The sequence below is a fragment of the Carcharodon carcharias genome, chromosome 5 (genome assembly GCF_017639515.1).
Source record: "Carcharodon carcharias isolate sCarCar2 chromosome 5, sCarCar2.pri, whole genome shotgun sequence".
Lineage (NCBI taxonomy): Eukaryota > Metazoa > Chordata > Chondrichthyes > Lamniformes > Lamnidae > Carcharodon > Carcharodon carcharias.
In genome coordinates this window covers 119,663,730-119,688,893 of record NC_054471.1, presented here as the reverse complement: position 1 = coordinate 119,688,893, position 25,164 = coordinate 119,663,730, and the positions used below count along the sequence as shown (strand labels likewise).

General features: G+C 45.0%; 1 protein-coding gene and 1 non-coding gene across 2 annotated transcripts in view; one reads left to right on the top strand and one right to left on the bottom strand.

Annotated features, from left to right (window-relative positions):
* Window positions 1-767: 767 nt before the first annotated feature.
* The window catches only part of LOC121277748 (venom phosphodiesterase 2-like), a 166,531-nt gene continuing 142,134 nt past the window's right edge, over window positions 768-25,164 (top strand). The window contains exons 1-4 of the mRNA XM_041187387.1: window positions 768-774; window positions 1,821-1,997; window positions 7,446-7,571; window positions 9,390-9,450. Coding sequence (XP_041043321.1) covers window positions 768-774; window positions 1,821-1,997; window positions 7,446-7,571; window positions 9,390-9,450 — 371 coding nt within the window. The remainder of the gene's footprint in view (window positions 775-1,820; window positions 1,998-7,445; window positions 7,572-9,389; window positions 9,451-25,164) is intronic.
* Window positions 19,571-19,642, bottom strand: trnac-gca. The gene has a single exon. It is a non-coding gene; the product is annotated as a tRNA-Cys (tRNA).

Below are 25,164 nucleotides of genomic sequence, written 5' to 3'. Positions count from 1 at the left end.
CTAACCCCGCCCCCTCGCACCCTCACTTCCCTCCCAACCCCAAACCAAGCTTGAGCTGCTGAGGCAAGCTTCCCAGAATTAACTTACTTAAAATGGATGAATTGCCTGTGGAAGCACAACAGGCACCAACAGCGCTCATACAAATAATGTACATTATGTCCAAATTTTGGGCCAGTCTTTTTATTTTCCAGTTTTGGGCACACACAAATGGAACACCACTAATTTTTTGCCCAAAGGTGGTCCATAACCAATTTCTACTTCTTTATTCCTTTGCTAAATCGAAATATCTCAGCTGGGGATAAACTGACACAGTTACAGCTTTCTTAAGTAAATTTATTTGTATGTGACCACCTCTGGAAATAAAGCTAACATGGGCCTACTCCACATTGACAATTTAGATTCTGCAATTATAGGAGTTGTTTAATTCCAGCTTTAAGTTGCTATGTCACTCCAAGTCAAATGGGGCAAGAATCAAAATGTGTTGCATCATGTGCCTTAAATGCACAAAAGTAAAATCCTCTGTAACAATTTATATTTATAGAATTCCTTGAACATGCTTTAGGTGCCTAACAAAAGAATAATCAGGCAAAAGTGGACATTGAGCCAAAGAGGGTGACATTAGAAGGGGTGACTAAAAACTTGGTTAAAAAAGTGGGATTTAAGGAATGTCTTAAATGAAGAGAGCACGGTGGATATACTTATGGAGGAGGAAATTCCAGAGAACAGGGTTGGAAGGCTCAAGTCAAAGCCATTAATGATGGAGCAAAATGGGAGGTAATGTACAAAAGAGGCCAGGGTCTGAGGAATGCAGATTCTCTGGGCAGTTATATAACTGGATTATTGTTCAGTTATATTGGGAGGTCATGAAACAATTTAACCAGGTGGATGAGAATTTTAAATCTGAGGCACTTGAGGATTGGTAGCCAATGTAGGCCAGCATGCATAAAATTTGCGAGCAGGAATTGGTGCAGGATAGGATTTAGGCAGCAGAGTTTTGGATGAGGTGAAGGGGCATGGGGATTGGGAGGCTGGCTGGAGAGCATTGGAATATTCAAATTGGGAGGTGAGAATGGTATGGACAAAAGTTTCAACGGCAGTTGGAGTGAGGTGGGGTGGAGGAGAAATTGTGATTTTCATAATGCAGGGAATATAAAAAACACAGCTCAAGGTCAAACTGAGGTTGTGAACAGATAGGTACAAACGTAATGGGACACCAAGCAAAATTCAGTGAGCTGCTTGCAGATGCATATCCAATGATATAACGTGCAAGATCAACCGTGGTCAGCCGTTCCACTTCCCCAGAGGAAATTGCTCTCACTTTCGTGAACTCCACTAAACTTAGACTCCAAAATGGAAGACCTTAGTTTCAAAGAGAAGGATTCCTTTGATATAGCAATGCATTTTTTTCAGCTGGGTTATTAAAAATTGTTTAAAACTTGGACAGCATTTGCAACAGAATTAGAAATTATGAGTAGATTTCAGATATTGTACACCTCCAAAATTGAGAGCCATATACTTACTATAGATGTCAGTACATCATGATTGAACAAAGCTCTTAAACATCAAAATTCTCCAGGATTGTATCTGTTATTGCCAAGAATCCGAAGTTCACTTTGTCGTAATATATTGAGAATTTCTTGTATTTATCATTTGCTTTACAGGGTATTGCATGCACCATGTCAAAACAAATTAATTTACATTGCATACTGATTTATCATTACTGATAAATGTACCACACCTATTTCATAAACGTTCATTTTGCAAGATTTCCAGCCAGGCTATCTTCAATACGATAAGACACTTTCATCTTTGAACCTAAGATTGCAATGTGCTGAATTCAGAAGTTCTATGGCTTATTACATCATTATTATCTTGTGGAGCTAATTCAGTGACAATATTTTCTTGGCAGGTGCTGCTTGTTTGTTTAGTTGTTGTATCTCTTGGACTTGGACTTGGACTGGGCCTGAAACCTCAGCCATCTCCTGTTGAAAAAAGATGTGAGTTTAGTTTACTGATTCTTTACACAACTCATTAAAACCTTTTGGTAGGGCCACTGCTTAGGCCACAGCAATTGCTGAAAACTTCTCAATGAAGCAGTTCAGGTACCTGCTCCACTCAACCCAAACTAATTGCTACAAAAGGACCTAAAACAGGCATTTAGACTCCTCACTTACATATGCAAGGAAGCTAACTTTACAGCCCCCTTGGCAGCACCAAGTGGACAATGGCATTGCTGCAGCACAAAGGAGAGGGTACTTCGATATGAAGGTACCCACATATGGTTATGTAAATCCTTTTGAGGAAACTGTGCCCAGCCAGAGCCTGGTACTCAGGGGTAGGGGAGGGGATATTATTCCTGTGGCAGTGAGTTTGGCATAGGGATGTCTATTGCTGCCAGGGAAACCCCTACATGGGCCATAGGGGACACATCATGGAGAACCCTCCCTACGCCTACCCCCCACCCCCACCATACCCCCTCAAAAACCTGATGGGAAGCTACCAGCTATATATGATGGTCTCTCCTTGTGGTGTAGGCTCTTCTGAAGTGGGAACAATGCTGGGAAGGTGGGAGGTGTCCTCAGTTGGGCTGTTAGCTGGTCAGTTGGCTGCCTGGCAGATGGCTGAATTGCTGACCCAGAAGGGAAAAACAGTTCGGACCAGTATTCTTATTTCCCAGTTTTTACTGTTTTTTCCTTCTGGGTAGGTGCCTGCTGCTAGCAATATGACAATGGTATAACATTATGATCCCCTCCCCTCACCATATTGCCAGCACACTTGCATCCCAGCCTTTGAAAATTCAGCCCCATATTTCTGCTTTTCTTTTTACGGCCAACGGTATCTGCCTGACCCAAGTGGACATTCATCATATGTAAGAAGCTTAAGAAAGTGGGTTTTGTTTGAACATGAAAACATCAGAACTCCAGCCCCGAACTTGCCCACAACCACATTCCAGAAAGGATCATTGAAATGAAGAGCAGTGGGAATCAACATGCTGACTTCAGTTAGGTCAGTGGAGAGAAAAGTTTCAGTCTGGAACCTTTCTGGACCAGATGAACTGTACACTTACCAACTGAACAATCAGCGGTTATTTTTTCAGCCTTAATGTAGCTTTAGATTTGACAAGCTCAAATTCAATTGGAAACTGACTTGACAAATAGAGTTGGCTTATAAACACACTATTGTACCAACTATTATTATCTCATATAATGACCAATTAACGTTTCCAGTTAGCTGCAGAAACCGATGCTCTACACCCTTTGACGAGGAAGTTGGGGATTGTCGTTGTGATGATCTCTGTAATAAAACTGGCAACTGTTGCTGGGATTTCGCAGAAGCCTGTCTTCATCCAGGTACGTGTCAGAGAAAGAAATCCACAAACAATTCAAATGTCACCTCTCCAAAGCTGCTTTCACTTTCTCTCCTTCTCATTAATCATTATTCTTATTGAAAAACTTTTGATATTTGGAGATAGGAAACATGTTTTGAAGCTTCTGCTCTTTCATGTGACTATTTCTGAACAATAGTTTGGGATATATTTTGATTTGTTAAAAGACTTGGACGTGTTGGTGGAATGGGCAGACAACTGGCAGATGAAATTCAGCACAGAGAAGTGTGAGGTGGTTCATTTTGGAAGCAAAGAAATGGTGAGACAGTATACAATAAAGGGAGAGCCTCTAAAAGAGGTGCAGGAACAGAGGGGACTTTGTGTATACATACATAGGTGACTGAAGATGGCAGGGTATGTTGAGAGAGCAGTTAATAAAGCATATTGTATCTTAGGCTTTATTAATAGGGGCATTAAGTACAAGAGTAAGGAGGTCATGTTGAATTTGTATAAGACACTAGTTAAGCCTCATCTGGAGTACTACATCCAGTTCTGGGCACCATACTTGAGAAGGGATGTGAAGGCTTTGGAGACTGTACGGAGGAGATTCACAAGAATGTTTCCAGTGATAAAGAGCTGTAGCTATGAGGATAGATTGGAGAGGTTAGGACTCTTTTCCTTGGAGAAAAGAAAGCTGAGAAGAGGCTTGATAGAGGTATTCAAGATCCTGAGGGGTATGGACAGGGTAAATAGTGAGAAACAGTTCCCACTCAAGAGAACATCAAGAACTAAAGGACACAGATTCAAAATAATTGGCAAAAGAAGTAAATGTGATGTGAGGAAAAATTTTCCACCCAGACGGCGGTTGGAGTCTGGAACAAAATTCCTGAAAGATGGTGGAGGTAGGTTCGATTGAAGTATTGAAAAGGATATTGGATTGCTACCTGAAGAGACAGGGTGTGCAAGGTTACGGGGATAAGGCAGTTGAGTGGAACTAGGTAAAATGCTCTTTCAGAGAGCCAGTGCAGACTCAATGGGCTGAATGGCCTCCTTCTGCACTGAAAAGATACTGTGATACTGTGAAGGTGCTGTGCTACTGTGAAAATTATTTTAGGAAATACGTATTCCAATCCAATAATGGTTTAGAACTATAGGGCTGAATCTTAGCTCCCCAAAATGGGTGGATTGGTTTTGGGTCAGAGTTAAAATAAAAAAAAAATTGCAACAGGAACCTACCCACCTCAAACCCACCCACTTCTCATTTTAACGGAGATGAGATAAGGGGCGAGTAGCCAATCAATTTGTGGGAAGTGGGTTAGACGTTTGAATGTTGTTAAAAACAAAAAAACTGCGGATGCTGGAAATCCAAAACAAAAACCTGGAAAAACTCAGCAGGTCTGACAGCATCGGCGGAGAAGAAAAGAGTTGACGTTTCGAGTCCTCATGACCCTTCGACAGAACTTGCGTTCGAGTCCAAGAAAGAGTTGAAATATAAGCTGGTTTAAGGTGTGTGTGTGGGGGGCGTGTGTGCCCACGCAAAAGATGCAACACCTGCCCCTTCACTTCCTCTCTCCTCACCGTCCAAGGACCCAAACACTCCTTTCAAGTGAAGCAGCATTTCACTTGCATTTCCCCCAACTTAGTCTACTGCATTCGTTGCTCCCAATGTGGTCTCCTCTACATTGGAGAGACCAAACGTAAACTGGGCGACCGCTTTGCAGAACACCTGCGGTCTGTCCGCAAGAATGACCCAAACCTCCCTGTCGCTTGCCATTTCAACACTCCACCCTGCTCTCTTGCCCACATGTCTGTCCTTGGCTTGCTGCATTGTTCCAGTGAAGCCCAACGCAAACTGGAGGAACAACACCTCATCTTCCAACTAGGGACTTCACAGCCTTCCGGACTGAATATTGAATTCAACAACTTTAGGTCGTAAGCTCCCTCCCCCATCCCCACCCCCTTTCTGTTTCCCCCTTCCCTTTTTTTTCCAATAAATTATAAAGATTTTCCTTTTCCCACCTATTTCCAATATATAAAAAAAAACCCACTAGAGCTATACCTTGAGTGCCCTACCATCCATTCTTAATTAGCACATTCGTTTAGATAATATCACCAACTTTAACTTTAACACCTATGTGTTCTATTGTACTATTGTCGTTGACATCTTTTGATGATCTGCTTCTATCACTGCTTGTTTGTCCCTACAACCACACCCCCCCCCCAACCCTCTGTCTCTCTATCTCTCCGCCCCCCACACACACACCTTAAACCAGCTTATATTTCAACTCTTTCTTGGACTCGAACTCAAGTTCTGTCGAAGGGTCACGAGGACTCGAAACGTCAACTCTTTTCTTCTCCGCCGATGCTGCCAGACCTGCTGAGTTTTTCCAGGTAATTCTGTTTTTGATTTGAATGTTGTTGCTGCCTACCTTCATTTTAACAGTCATTAACTCACATTGGCTGGATTTTCCAGGCTTTGGAAAACCCAGCAGCTGAAAGGAGGTGAGTGGGCCTGAATCCATGGGTTAAGTGCCTTTACAGAGTAGCTTGTGGGACAGGAAGAACAAGAGTGCTTCCGCCAGACCATTCAAGCTACCCTGTAACACGCCCCCTCCCTGACCATGATCTATCTGCTCCTCCCTCCCAACTGCCACCTGTTTCCCATAACCACAGTTGCACAATCCAACCCCAACCCTGCCCAACAGCCCTCTGCTCACTATCTGTTCCTCTGACCATTATTACTGCCTCCACTGCCCTGTGATTGGGAACACCCTCTACCGCCATAATTGGGACTCCACCACCAGACATCCCTGTCCTCCTTGACTGAGGCCTTGTGAAGCAGGCTTCCTGTTCAAAGACTCCCAGCCTGTCAATCTGGCTGCCTGACGGCGGGAAACCCACACAAAATTTTAAAGGAGGTCTGAAGATAAAAGCTACAGAATGTTTGGGGTCTTGGTCTTCTGAGTTTCCTGACCTCATAACAGGTCCCCTGAACAGAACCTGCTCTGGGCTAAAATCCAGGCCATTCAATTAGAACTTAAAGTATCAAGGAGGCAATTCAATCCATTGTGCCTATGTGCATGTGCTAACTATCCAACTAGATTTATTGATCTAGTTCAATTTTCCAGTCCTTCTCCATATCCTTCGACATTCTTTTAAAAATACATAACATCCCTTTTAAATGACTTTATAGGCTCTACCTCAAGTATTTCATGTTTTAATAAACTTCTGTGTGAAAATACTTCGTCTCATTTCCCTTCATTGTTTCAGCAATGATTCTCAATTTATTCTTTACTGTCACCAATTCACCAACCATCGGAAATAGTCTAATTATTTACTCTTAAAATATTTCACAATTTTGAGAATGTTTAATAAATGCCATTTAATTAGATGTTTATGGTTTGAACCATAGTTTGTTAGAGTCTTCATTCTTCCATCTAGCAAAGTCAAGAAAAATCACATGGTATATCCAGTAAAGCGGAATGCAAAGACTCAGGTTCTTTGGGATGCCTGAACTAGCCACAGTGACTTAAATAGAAGTACATTCCAGATTGTAGTAAGGAGTGGGTGTTTGCTTTACAAGTGTTGAAACCCAAAAATGTAATTGTCTTAAAGGAAGATATTAAACTGAGCCCCTGTTGCCTGGTCCAGTGGCTCAGATAAAAGTTAAAATCTCAGTTCCACTATTGGTATCTTGAGGTTCCTGACCAAAAACCCTTCCTCAAATAAAAATGGATTAACTAGCTGTTCAACTTATTGGTCAGGATTTTACATCCCTCCTGACCATTGTGATATTACGGTCCTGCCGAACTGAATGGAGATTTAACTGGCTCATCTCATCCGCCAGGCAGGAGGGGACACACCACTGCAGGGTTGTAAAATGCTAGCCATTGTTGCTAATAGGATCTCACTGTGTGAAAGATGTTTGACCACATAACAAGTCACTGCATTCTCAATGATTTATTGTATGTTAAACACTTTAATGTATTTCTCAGGCATGATAAAATGCTGCTTCATTTTAATTCAGGATGGCAGGTTCATGTTTATCAATGGCTGCCATTCTAGCTGTTTACAGTTCCTAAGAAGGAAGCTGGATTAACTGGATATTTTTGTAATTTAGCTAAGATCTGGACATGCACTAAGATCCGCTGTGGTGAGATGCGTTTACCCATGAGCCGCTGTTCATGCTCTGATGATTGTTTGAAAAATGGTGATTGCTGCACTGATTACAAGACTGTTTGCAAAGGTAAAGAATTTCAACTGCTCAAGTTTTAGTGTTAGCCCTACTCTACATGCTTAACACTACAGTTACCTGCAATAAATGTCTTCTGTGAGAGATAGCCCTATTTAATCATCATATCTAGATTCAAATGTAATTTTTTCTTCATCCAGAGTTGTGGCACAAACACAAACCATTGTGTTATCTGCAGACTCAACAACTTCATCCGGATCATAAATATAGATTTTAAAGAGTAATAGTCCTAATACTTATCTATAAGGGATTCCATTAGTAACCATTTGGCACATAGTGATAATGACTGTGAACTATCGTTGAGCAATCTACAATTATATCTATCAGAATCTGAGTATTGCTGAAAATAAAGGCATGCTGTCAAAGCTTTTCATCTTGCACTCATCAGGACAGTTCGCAAAAATAACAATAGTAAAGGAAACAACAATTTATACTGCATGAAAAGAGAGTGTTGATTTGTTGGCAAGTAGACTCTGATTGGTCGAGGCATTACCATAGAGAATGCACAAGGAAGCAGTTAACTGAAATGCCAGGCAGGCCAACTCTGATTGGTCAAGGCATTGCCATGGGGAATGAACCAGGGGATAGCTGTCCCCCAAGCTTTTGTTCAGTTGAAAAAGGCACAATGCATGGCACCTACATACCTGGCACTGGTTGTGAAAGGTGCCCAGTCTACCTCAGATTACCCTGGAAAGGTAAGGTGTCTCAAATAGTTGAGCAACAGGTGAAGCTATCCATTTCATGCTGTTACTATGCAGTAGCAACATGAGTGGTATTCTCCACTAACAGGATGCTGCCGTCAAGCCAATAAGATGATCTGCATATCACACAAAAGGGTAAAAAGTGCCAGGTATGTTGGCTATGCATCCCAACAACTGGTGGTTTGTATCAAATAGCACAGCGCTTTAGCTGTTCGCAACAGGCAAAGCACAGACTGTACCCAACCAGCCCTTGTTTCCAAAACTAAAAATATAGGTTGGAATTTTCCAGCCCCTCACGCAGGTGGGATCTTCCGGTCCCGCCGATATGAATGGAGATTTCGATGGCTCACCGGCCCTGCTGCGGGGGTGACTGAAAGATTCCAGCCAAAGTGTGCAATATTAGATGTGATTCTGCGATTGGACCACACTAGTTAAACAATCCTGATTATGCTAAGGATTACACTGACAACCAATTTAAGGATATCAGTCAGGCTCACAGTATGGCTTACTTATGGATGCTAGGAGCTACATATATTCACACACAGGGCCCTATCCTTTGCAGGCAGAAGGAGCATGTCCACGCATTGTGCCTTTGTCAATTAACTGAAAGCTTGGGGAACAGCCATTGCATGGTTTATTCCCCATGGCAATGCCTTGACCAATCAGAGTCGACTTGCCTGGTTTGAATTTGAACAAAAGCTTGGCAGTTAACTGTTTCCTGATGCATTCTCCATGGCAATACCTTTACTAATCAAAGTCCACTTGCCAACCAATCAGCACTCTTCTCATGCAAATTGTTGTTACCTTTACGATCAGTATTCTTGCAAACTGTCCTGATGAGTGCAAGATGTGAAGTTAGAACAGCATGTCTCTTTTTTTCAGCAATGCATCTCATCAGTTGAATGACAGAAGTTGATGGGTCCTGTGGTGTAATTTCAGTTAAAACGTAAATTGAAGTTTCATTTGTCTGTGTCAAGTATTTGTGGCAATAGGATTCCTGCAGTTGTAGATATGGTTCTAAGTGATGGATACAGCAGTAACTACACTTAATTTCATGAGAGCCACTTGTAAATTTCAAAAGCTAATTTCAGTAATTTTGTTTCTTGTGTAGCGGAAAGGTCCTGGGTGGAAGATGAATGTGAAGAAATCAGTGATCCCCAATGTCCAGCAGGGTAAGGGATGCTGGAATTTGAAGAACCTGTCAGCTCTATTATTTGTGTGATAGAGGGAAGATGACAAGGCAGCCACATTTAGAATGATAAAAATGGACAGATTAAATGAAAGGAAGTCATTATTTGATTTCCTAGCACAGTGTACATTTTATTTTGTGAGTATATCAATTTCCTATCAGTCATTATAAATTTACCCAGTTTAGCAAATGCCTTAAATGCCCTAAAATTCACGGGTCTCATTATGTGGTTACAAGGCTGACTGAGGGAGTGCTGCAGTGTCAGATGTGCCATCTTTCAGATGAGAGGTTAAACTGAGGTCTCACCTGCTCTTCCAGGTGGACGTAAATGATCCTGTGACAGTATTTTGTAGGAGAATGTGGGGGGGTGGAGGGGGGGATTCTGCCCAGTCTCATGACTAACCAACATTGCTAAAATAGATTATTTCGTCATTTTCACATGACTGTTTGTGGGACATTGTTACATGAAAAATGGCTGCCACATCTCCTACTTACAACAGTGACTGCACTTCAAAAGAACTGTATTGGCTGTAAAACACTTTTAGATAGCTGGAGGTCATGGAACATGCTATATAAATGCAAGTCTTTCTTTATGCAACAAGCATGGTGGGAAAAGCAAGTTTTTGGGGACCCAACTAGAAGGCAGGTAGAATTCTGCAGGATTCCAGGGCATAACCCAGGATTGAGCTCTCAGGTGAGCTTCACATATAGCAGCTTGGAGACAGGTACATCTCATTTCTCCAGGCATACAAACCATATAAGGCTTTACTCTAATAAAGGGGAGGAAGTTTCATGAAAGAAAAAAAATTATGGGCAGAATTCTCCCATTCCACCAGCAGCGGGCTTCGTGGCGGGCGGGAGAGGAGAATCCTGCAGGAGGCAAAAAAATCGGAAACCCGCCATTGTAAAAGCAGGTCACAATTCTCCCAACGGTGTTTTTATGGCGGGTTGGTTATCCCACCAATGAGTCGCACGAGCACCATTTGCATTCATTGGCATGTCATGAATGCTCTTTAAAACAGCTGCTTGCCGGAATCTTGCCACGCCTTCCAAGCTTCGGTCAGCGTCAAACCCCTTTGGAAAGGGACGGCATGCACGAGTCAAACTTCAGGTCCCTGTAACTTTGAGGTGAGTGGAACATACCTGCCATAGTGCTGCGCCAGTCTTGTTGTGATGAATGCCAATCTGCTGGAGCTATAGACTTTGACTGCTCCTGCTGTTTGCTTTCATTGTGCTGAGCAACACCACTGTGCTGTGGTACTCATGTAGGCCTCCACTTTCAGAGACTGGCACTTCAACTGGGGCTGTGATACGAGGGGTCAAGCTGACAAACATGAAGGAGGCAATAGGGAGGGAAGGCTGTGGAATGACAGTCAGAGGGAAGGGAAACGTGAGGGGGCTAACAGGGAGGGAAGGCTGTGGAATAGCAGGCGGGGGAAGGGTGAATACGAGGGGGAACTTTCTGGAGTCGCCCTTTTAACCTCTTGTTGCTGCAGGAGTGAGCAGGAGTCTGTTTAGAAAGAAAGGAGGAAGACCTTCTTACGATGAAAGCCACTGAAAGCCAATGGCTTCATTCGTACTGTTAAAGGGCTACTCAGAATTCAGTGGCTACACATCATAGTCGCTGCATCTCAAGAGTAACACATAGGAATGTAGAATTTGGGAAAGCAGGCAATAGTGAAGGAGACACAGCTGTATCATATATGACATTCCATCAATGAAGGCCTGACATGCATTCACCAGATGTGACACTCCTAATGGACCAAAGGACATTCACTTATTGACCATGAGTAACTGATTGGACATTAATATGCCACATCAGAGATTGGAGCAAGAGCTAGGTTGAGTCACTCATCTCACTTAAACTTTAGCATCCCACTTAGGGCTCAAGATGTTACATATCTGCAAAGCCAGCTTGGTCGCCTCGATGTGTGTGCTAGTGTCTTAGGGACAAGGCAGCATCAGCCACCATGCAAGTAAGGCAGGAAAAACTAAGGCCCCCTACAGTTTCCAGATGTGTCATCTTCTGAGCTTCACTTTCTTGCCCTTTGAATCATTACTGTCTTCATCATTTCCTTTCAGAGAGAAGGCAAAAGCAGATATGGATCCAGGGCTCAATGTTGCCTTTGTCAGGGTCCAAATGCAATGGAGGAGGCAAAGGAGGGAGAGATGACTCCGTGTGCAGCTCCAGCAGGAGGGATATGGTCAAGTGGAGCCAGAGTATGAACAGGAGGGTCAGGAGGAGAGACCCAGACAATGGGGGGTGACTCAGCAGACCTAGGGTTTACAGTCCAGGAGTCTCCTATTTACACATGAGTGACAGGTAATGCCGTGCACATTGGCGAGATCTGGTACATTACATATGCCATGTTTATTGTGAAGACCTGACACCAAGTGGAGTTGGAAGGTACCCACTGCCAGTGGATTTGAAGGTGACCCCAGCACTCAAATTCTTGGCTTCTGATTCTTTCCAATGATCAACTGGTGACTTTTGTGGCATCTCTTTGCCCACAGCACATCGATGCATAAAGGAGGTCACCCTTTACAGGAAGGACCATCATTATGTCAGGTTTGCTCTGGACAAAGATAGCCAGGCTGCAAGATTCACCAGATTTGCTGCCATCTCAGTCTTCCCAAGAGTGCAGGGTGCAATAAGCTGCACCCATGTGGCTATATGGGCTCCATGGCAGCAGCCCCTAATGTTTATAAACCGCAAGGGCTACCATTGCATCAATGTACAACTGTGTGTGTGATCACCAGAAGCACATACTGCATGTTTACGCACTGTACCCTGGGAGTTGCCATGGGTCCTCCATCCTGAGTCAGTCTCAAGTGCCTGAAATTTTCAAGGGGGCATTATGTCTGCAGGGATGGCTGCTTGGGGATAAGTACCCACTGAAATGATGACATTGGTGCATCGTCCTCGGGGTCATTCCAAGGAGAGGTACAACTCATAGCTCCACACACTCCCTTATGGAGCAGACCATAGGGCTTCTGAAGATGTGTTTCAGATGCTTGGACCACTCAGGTGGCTCACTACAATACACTCCCGACAGGGTTTCCTGCATCATCACAATGTGTTGTGCCCTTCACAATCTGGCTAAGCAAAGAAGTGAATCCCTGCAAGAGGATGAACTGGAGGAGGATGAGAGCTCATTAGAGGATGAAGATCCGAAGGCCCAGGAAACCCAGGAGGCTGCTGAGGGTCAGTATGAGCGCGATCATGCCATGGAGGAAGGAGGACATGCCCATGATACGTTAATCACTGACAGGTTCCAGGAAGGGTACAGCCAAGTGAGGGGATGTGGCCATGTATCTCCCAGCCTTCAACGACATTTTCTTTCAACTCAGGAGATGTCCACCCACTTGCAGCAAAAACGAGTCTCACATTCACACTTGCCTCATGACTCACCAGGCCATGATCTCTGCTTTGGTCCCTGGTGCCCTGTGAGTGAGCTCACTCTGGGAACTGAGAGCCCACTTCGGAACAAGGTTAATGCGACAGAAGACTTGAAACCCTTGCCGCCATCTAATGATGCAAACACTGCTGTAACTGAGATGTGGACATGCCTAGGAATCTCCTCCTTCCATGCATGCCTTTTCTTCTGCCACTACTACTGAGGAGACTCACATGCCGCTAGATTATCAATGCTGATGAGCTGCCCTCACTCAATGGTGTTCTTTGAGGAAAAAGGATTAGAAACGCTTAAATCACACACTTCAAATAAAGATTTAAACACATCTCCCTGACATCACGCAAGGGATGCAGAGACTAGTTCAACTGATGTTGACATCACAGGAATCTTTATCTCACAGTGGGACACTATCACTGAGTGGGAGGAAAGCTAAACTTCGAAATAAGAGGATTCCAAAGTATAAAATCACAACGCTTTCAGTTGACAGGAGCATTCACATAACCATCAAATGTATTAACGAAAGTGAAATTTAGTTACATGTCTAGCACACCCGTGACCCAAAGGTGACATCAATTTTTCTTAACTTTCCTAGCTCTAGCGTTAAGCCTGGGTGCAGCCCTGACATTTGCAGCAGAGGTGGAGGGAGTCTGCTGATTGCTATGTCCTGATGTCTGTGATGGCCTTGGCAGACGTCCTCACTTGGCCCAAGGCCTGCAGGACCCTGGCCTGTCAAGGGTCACCTGATCAGGGGCAGAAGCGCCCTCAGTAGCCTGAGAAGCTGGAGTGGATGGTTCCACAGGCAGACCGGGCTGTGGGCAGTTGCACACCCTTGGACTGTCCTGAGAGGAGGTCCCCAGGCTGTCCGGCTGACACTCATCCTCACTGTGGGTGCCCGAGGGCCCTGCCCTGACTCCTACAGGAGATGGTGCACCTGAAGGGTGGTCAAGGTGCCTACATCCTGATGGTTCCCACCAGGATGTGTGGCCATAGAGTGCAGGGGCGGACCCAAATCTGGCAAGACCTGCTGGACCAAGGTCTCTATGGTGGTCACCAGCCTTCCCATGGTGCCCTTGAGGCACTCGGTAGTAGGAGACATGACATCAGATCTCATCATCTGACGAGGACCGAATAGGTGGCTGGTCTCCAGCAGCCCCCCAAGTGCCGGACACCTGGGCTGTCCCTGCCTCCAGCTACTGCGGTGATGTGTCAGTGAGGTGTTCCCCAGAAAGTGAGCCCGAGTCTAATCTACATGTGTCTCACCGATGTGTGTATACCTGAGCTGGTGGAGGGTGCGTGTGAGCGCCGTGCTTGTTCTTCTTCGTCCTTTCAGTTAGTGAGCATAGGAGCATAGGAACGTAGGAACATAGGAACAGGAGAAGGCCACTCAGCCCATCGAGTCTGCTCCACCATTCAATACGATCATGGCTGATTGAACACTTTAATATTTTTCACCCACACTATCCCCATAACCCTTTATGTTATTGCTAATCAGAAATCTATCAATCAGAAACCTTAAACATACTCAATGACTGAGTTTCCACGGTCCTCTGGGGCACAGAATTCCAAAGATTCACAACTTTCTAAGTAAAGAAATTTCTACTCATCTCAGTCCTAATTGGCTTCCCCCTTATTTTGAAATTGTGTCCTCTGGTTCTAGACTCCCCAACCAGGGAAAACATATTACCTGCATCAAACCTGTCTATTCCTTTAAGTATTTTGCAAGTTTCAATGAGATTAACTCTCATCTTTGAAACTCTAGAGAATACAGGCCCTGTTTCCCCAAACTCTCCTCATAAGACAGTCCTGCCAACCCCGATTCAAGTCTGATGAGCTTTTATTGCACTCCATCTATGGCAATAATATCCTTTGAGGTAAGGGGACCAAAACTGCACACTGCCTAACCAAGCTTCTGTACAATTGAAGCAAGGCTTCACTATTCCTGTACTCAAATCCTCTTGCAATAAAGCTTAAATTCCATTAGCCTTCCTAATTGACTGCTGCACCTGCATGTTAGCTTTCAGTGACTTATGGACAAGGACACCCAGGTCCCTTTGTGCATCTACACTCTCTAATCTCTTACCATTTAAGAAATAGTCTGCATATCTGTTCCTTCTACCAAAGTGGATAACCACACATTTTTCCACACTATATTCCATCTGCCATGTTCTTGACCACTCACTGGGCTGAATTTTACGCTGATCAGGTGGGCACGAGCCTGTTACAATAGGGCATGAAATCGCACGAAATGATGTCGGGCGAGCATTCCAACGTCATCCTGTGCCCACGCAATATTTCAGTCAGCGGGCTCATGCAAAAGTGGGATGTGCACCCACTGACAATGAAGAGGACAATTAAGCCCATTAACAGCGCAATTGTCTGCCATTTTACGCAGCCCATCCAACCTTATGGTTGGCAGATGGGTGAATCAGCCAGGCGGTCTTTACATTTTTCAGCAAACCTCATCCAAGGGCGGGATGAGTTTTCCGTTATTAAATAAAATAAAAATAAAAGTAGAAATCTGTGGACAGCATTTTTATAATCTATTTGGTCAGGTGCCTGACTGTGATGCTTGGATATTTTTTTCCTGATTTTAACAAATTTCCTGGGTTTTGGGTCTGAGGCTGCTTTCTGCCTTCGGGGAGCTTTCTGTCAGCGCTCAATCGCGCCCGCCTTGAAGTCATCGCCCATCCTCTTCCCACCCCCCCACCCCAGCAGCGCTGAGCTTTTCAGCACGCACTTCACACTGGCTGGCCATTAATCAGCCAGACAAAGTGAAATGGCAGTCAGGGGCTAATTGCAGCCGGCAGTCTATTTCCTGACCAATGCCGGGCCCACTGATGGTGCCCTCCTGCCGAGCTAAAAATTCAGGCCACTAAGTCTGTCCAAATCCTCCTGTAGCCACTTTACATCTTCCTCACAATAATTCCCACCTAGCTTTGCATCATCTGCGAACTTGGAAATATTACATTTGTCCCCACATCCAAATCACTGATATACATTGTGAACAGCTGGGGCCCAAGTACTGATCCTTATGGTACCCCACTACTTACAGCCTGCCGAAGCAAGAATGACCTGTTTATTCCTACTCTCTGTTTTCTGCCTGTTAACCAATCCTTAATCCATGCCAATATATTGCCTCCTGTCCCATGTGCTTCTATTTTGCTAATTAACCTCCTGTGGGAGACTTCATCAAAGCCTTCTGAAAAGCCAAAGATACAACATCCATCAACTCACCTTTATCAATTTTATAAGTAACATCCTCAAAAAACTCCAACAAGTTCATCAAGCATGATTTCCCATTCGCAAATCTATGCTGACTATGCCCAATCAGATCACGATTATTATCCATTTATCACATCCTTTAGAATAGATTCCAGCATTTTCCCTACTTCTGATGTAAGGCTAACAGGTCTGTTTTCTTTCTCCCTCCCTTCTTAAATAGTGGGCTGACATTTGCTACCTTCCAATCTTCAGGAACTATTCCGGAATCTATAGAATTTTGGAAAACGTTCACCAATACATCCGTTATCTCTATAACAACCTGGGATGCAGAATATCAGGTCAGGGGACTTACCAACTTTCAGTCCCATTAACTTCTCCAATACAAGCTTAAGGCTGGCGGGCAGGCCAGGAGCCCCAGTGGGCTCCAGATTATTCATGAAACTTCATCCACTGGCGGGATGAAGTTTCATGTCCGTTTTTAAAAATGTAATAAATTTTATGTGTTTATTATTAACATGTCCCATCTCGTGTGACGTTATGAGGGGGACATGTTAATAATTTTAATAGTTATCTATTTTTAGACTTGACTTACTTTTCACGAATCTCCCTGAGACAGGACTTTGCCTCAGGGAGCGGTGTGCTCTTTCGTGTGCATAGCGCTTCTTGTCAGGCAGGCCGCTGGGTGGGCCTTAATTGGCCCGCCCATTCAAAATGGCGGCGGGCCCTGTTTCGGTGGTGGGGGTCGGCTGTCTGCCCACCGCCGAGCTGGTGGGGCCTGCATGCCATCCGAGGGCAAAATTCTGCCCAAAATAATTGTTTAGCTTCTCTGCCATTTCATTATTCCCCATTATGAATTCTCCTGATTCTGCCTGAAATGAACCCACATTTGTCTTAGTCAAATGCTTCGTTTTTACATGCCTAAAGAAGCTTTCGCAATCCATTTTTATATTTTTTGCTAGATTGCATTCATATTCCATTCTCCCTTTCTTTTCCAGTTTCTTGGTCTTCCTTTGCTGTATTCTTAAAAACCTCCCAATCCTCTGGTTTACTACTACTTCTGACAACTTTATAAGCCTTTTCTTTTAATCTTATACAATCCTCAACTTCCTTTGTCAGCCATGGTTCACTGACTTTTTTGGGGTTTTTGCACCTTGAATGAATGTATAGGTGCTGTAAGCTATGTACTAGTTCTTTGAAGACGATCCATTGCCTACGTACGGTCATACCTTTTAATGTATTTTCCCAATCCACCTGAGCCAATTTGTCCCTCATGCCTTTATAATTTCCTTTATTCAACTTTAACGCCCTTGCTTCAGAGTGAACTACCTCACTTTCAAACATAATGTAAAATTCTATCATATTGTGGTCACTCATTCCTAAAGGTTCTTTTACAAGAAGATTAATTAGCCCTTTTTCATTACATAATACTAGATCTAAAATAGCCTGTCCTCTAGTCGGCTCCTCAACATATACTGCACTAGAAATCCATCCCTAACACACTCCAGACACTCTTCCTCCACAGCATTAGTGCTCAATTGGTTTACCCAGCCTATATGCAGATTGAAGCCACCCATGATTACTGTATTGCCCATGCTACATGCTTCTCTCATCTCCTGTTTCATACCATGCCCCACATTACCACTACTGTTTGGTGACCCATAAACAACTCCAACCAATGTCTGCTACCCTTTGCTGTTTCTTAGCTCCACCCAAACAGATTCTGCACGTTGTTCTTCCAACTGAGATCCTCCCTTACAAATGCACTGATCCCATCCCTTATTATTAGCGCAACTCCACCTCCTTTCTCTTCTTGCCTGTCCTTCCTAAATGTCAAATATCCTTGAATATTCAGATCCCAGTCTTGGTCACCATGCAGCCACGTTTCCATAATGGCAATTATATCATATCCATTTACCTCTATTTGTGCCTATTTGTAGACATCATCTACCTTATTGCTAATGTTGCACGCATTCAGGTAGAGTGCCCTTAACTTTGTCTTTATGACATCATTCTGCATTTGAAGCATACTCAATGCTCTGCTTTGTTTCTCCTACCTTCTAATCTCATGACTACTTCCTGTTACAAACTTTACTTTCTTCCAATTTGGGCCACCCCTCAGGTTCCCACCCCACTGACAAGCTAGGTTAAACCCCAACAGCACTAGCAAAGCTCTCTGCGAGTATATCAATCCCAGCCCTGTTAAGATGTAACCTTTTCAGCTTGTACAGTTCCCACTCCCAGAACTGGTCCCAATGCCTCAGGAATCTGATGCCCTCCCTCCTACACCAGTTCTCCAGCCATGTATTTAATCGATCAATCCTCCTATTCCTATACTCACAAGCACGTGGCACTGGGAGTAATCCTGAGATTACTGCTCTTTAGGTCCTGCTTTTTAATGTGATTCCTAACTCCCTGAAACCTGCTTTCAGGACCTCATACCTCTTCCTACCTAAGTCGTTGGTACCAATGTGGACCATGACTTCTAGCTGATCCCCCTCCCCCCGAAGGATGTCCTACAGCTGCTCCGTGACATCCTTGTCCCAGGCACCAGGGAGGCAACATACCATCCTGGAGTCATGTTTATTGCCGCAGAAATGCCTGTCTGACCCCTTGACTATGGAATCCTCTATCACTATTGCCCCTCCATTCTTCTTCCTCCTCCCCCCACCGACATCCTGTACAGCTGAGCCAACCATGGTACCACAGGCTTGGCTCTGGCTGCACCCCCTGAGGAACCATCGCCCTCATCAGCATCCAAAATGGAAAACCGATTAGCATGCAGGATAGACTCAGGGCACTCCTGCCCAACCTGCCTGGTTCTCTTAGACTGCCTGGCAGTCACCCATTCTCTTTCTGGCTGTGCGCTTCTGACCTGCGGTGTGACCACCCCCCTAAACATGCTATCCATGTAGTTCTGCCTCGCAGATGCACAACTGTGTCTTCAGCTGCCGCTCAAACTTGTGCAGCTGGTGACACTTCCTACAGATGTGGTTGTCAGGGACACATGGTACATCCATGACTTCACACTAACTGCACGATGTATGGTCCACTTGGCTGTGCTGACCTGTCATCCCCTAAGTCTAAAAACTATTTATTTCACTTAGAGTAAGTAAAATGAATAGAATAAATTACTAGTAACTTAATTGCACTTACACTAACTTTATCTTACTTTGGCTTACTTTATTACTTCATTTCACTTTGACTTGATTTAACTTTACTTCCATATTGCTAGTGTTCCTTACTGAAATCCAAGTAGCTACTTCTTTATAAATGATAAGTTTGTCTATTATTAAGCTGTTTAATCACACTCCCTAACAGCAGCTTCTTATAATTTTCCTGTCACTGGGATTTTTTTCATACTCAGCCCATTGCCTGAGTAGAGGTCTCCCTCGCAGGTCCGGCTGTCTCCCCTCCCAGAAAGTGACTCAGAGGAAACATGCAACTTGCTCTTAGATTGATTTTATTAGGGGGAACCTGGATTTAAACCAGGGTCCTTTTGATCTGCAGTCAAATGCTTTACCACTGAACTATACCCCTGATGTGTTGAGCATGAGCTAGGTAAGACTGCACGTGATTCACTGTGAATGTCAGGATTTGATGAGGTGATGGAGCTGTGATCCATACGAGGTTGGTTGGAGAGGCCGATCTCCCACTTCCACGCAGGAGCAGTTCCCAGCTAGCTCAGCCACAGCCTCTTCGAGTTCACTGAAGGCACGAATGTCAGACTTGTGTCTCCCTGTCTGCACTCTCTTGCGCCAGCTTGACATGTAGGAAGAAGAATGAAAGGCATGTGGTGAGAAGGGACGGAGCAGAGATTGGTTGAGATCATGTCCCCTGTGTGTGGTGAGCCCTCCCCAGAAGGGCCAGAGGATGGAGTAGGAGCAACATGATAGATGGGATCGTGATGTGAACCTTACAGTGAGAGAACGAGTGTTGATATATGTCCCCCGCTAATGGTTGCATGAAAGCCCTAAAGAGAGTAGCCATTTGAGTGCATGATGCCATGATGAGAGTTTGATATTGGAGGATGTTGAAGGATGACTTACCCTGGCAGGGTGGATAAGATCATTCATCCGCTTCCTGCACTGGGTGGCACTTTGGGTTCGGGTGTCAGCCACAATGACCAACTTCACTACGGTGTCCCAGGCCCGCAAGGTGAGGCTGCTGTGCTTCCTGCAGCCATCCATGGAGTAGAGTATCTGCCATTGTTCCTGCACCTCTCTGACCAAGGCCTGGAAGGCATGGTGGGTGAAGCTGGGTGCAGACTTCGTCCTGAGGCTCTCGGCCTTTCTCTTATGGCTTGCAGACATCTCTGGTGGGATGGAGAGATTGAGGTTGTGCATTGGACTGGCCTTTAAGTAAGGGGCCCGGAGCTTCGAATCAGCCAGCTGACGGCGAATGGATGAACCAGCTCCCGACTCACCAGGTGACTCGGAGCGAAACGCGTCTCTGAATAATTAATGAGGCTCCAAGTGCAGAATCGGGTGTGAGTTGCCGCCATTACGGACAGCGGGCTAGGCACTGCCGAAACCGCTCGCCAATGCACTTAGTTTCATTTTGGGAGAATTCAACCTGATAAGATTGAAGAAAAAAGAACAGAGTAGCCATTTGGGTAAAATCAAACAGACTGTGTCAGGAAGGGACAGAGTGTGACAACATTAATGAAGAAAAGTGACCAAGGTCACATCAGAGAAAAATAGTAAGAAATTAAATTAAAGGCACTATATCTGAATACACAAGAATTTGTAATAAGATAGATGAATGTAGTGTGCAGTTTAATCAAACAAACTGCACGAAGGTTATAAAACAATGTTTTTTTTATTTGTTCATGGAATGTGGGCATCACTGGCAAGGCTAGCATTTATTGCCCATCCCTAATTGCCCTTGAGAAGGTGGTGGTGAGCTGCCTTCTTGAACCACTGCAGTTAATGTGGCATAGGTACACCCACAGTGCTGTTAGGAAGGGAGTCCTAGGATTTTGACCCAGTGACAGTGAAGGAACAGGGATATATTTCCAAGTCAGGATGGTGATTGGCTTGAAGGAGAACTTCCAGGTGGTGGTGTTCCCATCTATCTGTTGCCCCTGTCCTTCTAGATGGTAGTGGGTTTGGAAGGTGCTGTCTAAGGAGCCTTGGTCATTTACTGCAGTGTATCTTGTAGATGGTGCACACTGCTGCTACTGTGCTTCAGCGGTGGAGGGAGTGAATGTTTGTGGATGTGGTGGCAATCAAGCTGGCTGCTTTGACCTGGATGGAGTCGAGCTTCTTGAGTGTTCACTCAACCCAGGCAAGTGGGGAGTATTCCATCACAATCATGACTTGTGCCTTATAATAGGAGGACAGATTTTGGGGAGTCAGGAGGTGAGATACTTGCCGCAGGATTCCTAGCCTCTGACCTGCACTTGCAGCCACAGTATTTATATGGCTGGTCCAGTTCAGTATCTGGTCAATGGTACCCCCCCAGGAAGTTGATCGTGGGGGATTCAAAGATGGTAATGGCATTGAATGTCAAGGGGCGATGGCTGGATTCTCTATCATTGGAGATGGTCATTGCCTGGCACTTGTGTGGCATGAATGTTTTTACTTGCCACTTGTCAGCCCAAGCCTGAATATTTTCCAGGTCTTGCTGGATTTGGACATGGACTGCTTCAGTATTTGAAGTCATGAATGGTGCTGAAAATTGTGCAATCATCAGCGAACATTCTCACTTCTGACCTTTTGATGGAAGGAAGGTCATTGATGAAGCAGCTGAAGATGATTAGGCCTAGGACACTACCCTGAGGAACTCCTGCAATTATGCCCTGGAGCTGAGATGACTGAGCTCCAACAACTGCAACCATCTTCCTTTGTGCTAGGTATGACTCCAACCAGCGGAGATTTTTCCCTCTGATTCCCATTAACTCCACTTCTGCTAGGGCTCCTTGATGCCACACTTGGTCAAATGTGGCCCTAATGTCAAGGGCAGTCACTCTTACCTCACCTCAGGAGTTCAGCTCTTTTGTCCATGTTTGAACCAAGGCTGTAATCAGGTCAGGAGCTGAGTGGCCCCGGTGAGAAGTGCCACTTGATAGCACTGTTGATCCCTTCCATTACTTTACTGATGATTGAGAGTAGACTGATGGGGCGGTAACTGGCAGGGTTGGATTTGTCCTGCTTTTTGTGTGCAAGACGTAACTGGGTAATTTTCCACATTGCTGGGGAGATACCAGTGTTGTAGCTGTACTAAAACAGCTTAGCTAGGGGTGTGGCAAGTTCTGGAGCACAAGTCTTCAGTACTACTGCTGGCATGTTGTCAGGGACCATAGCTTTGCAGTATCCAGTACTTTCAGCTGTTTCTTGATATCACATGGCGTGAATCAAATTGGCTGAAGACTGGCACCTGTGATGCTGGAGACCTCCAGAGGAGGCTGAGATGGATTATCCACTCAGCACTTCTGGCTGAACATTGTTGTGATTGCTTCAGCCTTATTTTTTGCACTGATGTGCCAGGCTCCCCCATCAGTGAGGATGGGGATATTTGTGGAGTCTGCTCCTCCAGTGAGTTGTTTAAATGTCCACCACCATTCACGAGTGGATGTGACAGGACTGCAGAACTAAGATCTGATCTGTTGGTTGTGGAATTGCTTCACTCTGTCCATCACTTGCTGCTTATACTGTTAGGCACACAAGTAGTCCTGTGATGCAGCTTCAGCAGGTTGACACCTCATTTTTAGGTATGCCTGGTGCTGCTCCTGGGATGCCCTCCTGCACTCTTCTTTGAACCAGGGTTGGTCCCCTGGCTTGGTGGCAATGGTAGAGTGGGGGATATGCTGGGCCGTGAGGTTGCACATTCTTGTTGAGTACAATTCGGCTACTGCTGATGGCCCACAGCACCTCATGATTGCCCAGTCTTGAGTTGCTAGATCTGATTGAAACCTATCCCATTTGGCACGGTGGTAGTGTCACACTACATGATGGAGGGTATTCTCATTGTGAAGACGGGACTTCGCCTCCACAACGACTGTGCGTTGGTCACCCCTACTGAAATGGTCATAGACTGTTGCACCTGTGGCAGGCAGGTTTGTGAGGATGATGTCAAGTATGTTTTTCCCTCTTGTCGGTTCCCTCACCACCTGCTGCAGACTCAGTCTAGCAGGAGTGTCCTTTAGGAATCGGCCAACGCGGTCAGTACTGGTGCTACTGAGCCACTCTTGGTGAAACATAGAAACATAGTAAATGGGAGCAAGAGTAGGTCATCACCCTTCGAACCTGCTCGGCAATTCAATATGATCATGGCTGACCCTCTATCTTAACGCCATACAACCCCTCTCTCCCATCGCCTTGATGCCTTTAGGGTCCAGGAATCTGTCTACTTCCTTCTTAAATATATTCAGTGGCTTGGCCTCTACAGCCCTCTATGGTAGAGAATTCCACAGGTCCACCACCCTTTGAGTGAAGAAGTTTCTCCTCATCTCAGGCCTAAATGGCCTACCCCATGTCCTGAGGCTATGACCCCTTGTTCTAGACGAGCCAAAGGACACATCATTCCTGCATCCAGTCTGTACATCCCTGTCGGAATTTTATATGTTTCAATGAGCTCCCCTTGCATTCTTCTAAACTCCAGTGAATACAGGCCTAGTCAGCCAATCTCTCCTCATATGACAATCCTGCCATCCCAGGAATCAGCCTGATGAACCTTCCTGCACTCTCTCTATGGCAAGTATATCCTTTCATAGGTAAGGGGAGCAAAACTGCACACAATACTCCAGGTGTGTTCCCACCAAGGCCCTGTAAAGCTGCAGTAAGACATCTTTGCTCCTGTACTCAAGTCCTCTCACAATGATAGCCAACATATCTTTTGCCTTCTTAACTGCTTGCTGCACCTGCATGCTTGCTTTCAGTGATTGGTGTACAAGGACACCCAAGTCCCTTTGTACATCAACATTTCCCAATCTATCACCATTTAAATAATATTCTGCCATTCTGTTTTTCCCAATGAAGTGGATAACTTCACACTTATCACGTTATACTGCATCTGCCATGTATTTGTCCGCTCACTCAGCCTGTCTAAATGGCCTTGAACCCTCTTAACACCCTCTTCACCATTCACATTCTCATCAAGTTTTGTATTGTCAGCAAACTTGGAAATATTACATTTAGTTCCCTCACCCAAAGCATTGATATATATTGTGACTAGCTGGGGCCCAGGCACTGATCCCTGTGGTACCCCACAGTACATAGTAATCAACAGGAGGGTTCCTTGCTCATGTTTGACCTGATGCCATGAGACTTCATGGGTCCAGAGTCAATGTTGAGGACTCCCAGGTCAACTCCCTCCCAACTGTATGCTACTGTGCTGCCACCTCTGCTGGGTCTGTCCTGCAGGTGGGACAGGACATACCAAGGATGGCGATGGTGGTGTCTGGGAAATTGTCTGTAAGGTCTGTCATACTCCATGGGCATCAAAGTGGTATCAACACTCAAGGGAAAGTGTAACTCCAAGAAACAAGCTATTCACAGAAAATATGCACTGCTGATGCTCCAGATCTCTGTGCTATTCGGGGTCTTGGCCCCTCAATGCAGCCATCATTAGGCTTTTTCTGCTGCCCAGCTCCTGGCTGCAGTCCTGTTCTCTCACTGGGTGCTTACACTCGGTTTGACTAGGTTTCCAATTCCGTTGCTGGCTCCTTCACCACTCACTTAGGGGCTTCAAGATGTCCTAGGCTCCTGCCACTCACAAACCCTGGATTTGTCCTTGCTGTTTTCTCCCTCACCTGATAGCATCTCTCTCTGCCCCTCAGATTGTCAAAGACACTGCTCCTCAAGGGATAGGCCCATTGGGGTCAACCAGCTATCTTTCTTGGTGCTCTCCCCCAACATTGCCATTTGCTGCTGGAGGCCCAGCTACGTGAATTAATAGCAAAAATAGAGATAAATGTGTTTGATCTAGTAGCCGTTACTGAGATGTGGTTGCAGGGCAACCAAGGTTAAGAGCATACAGGGTACTTGATATTTTGAACAGATAATTAAATGGAAAAGGGGGTCTGTTAGATCTGATTATAAATGATGTGATAGAATCAG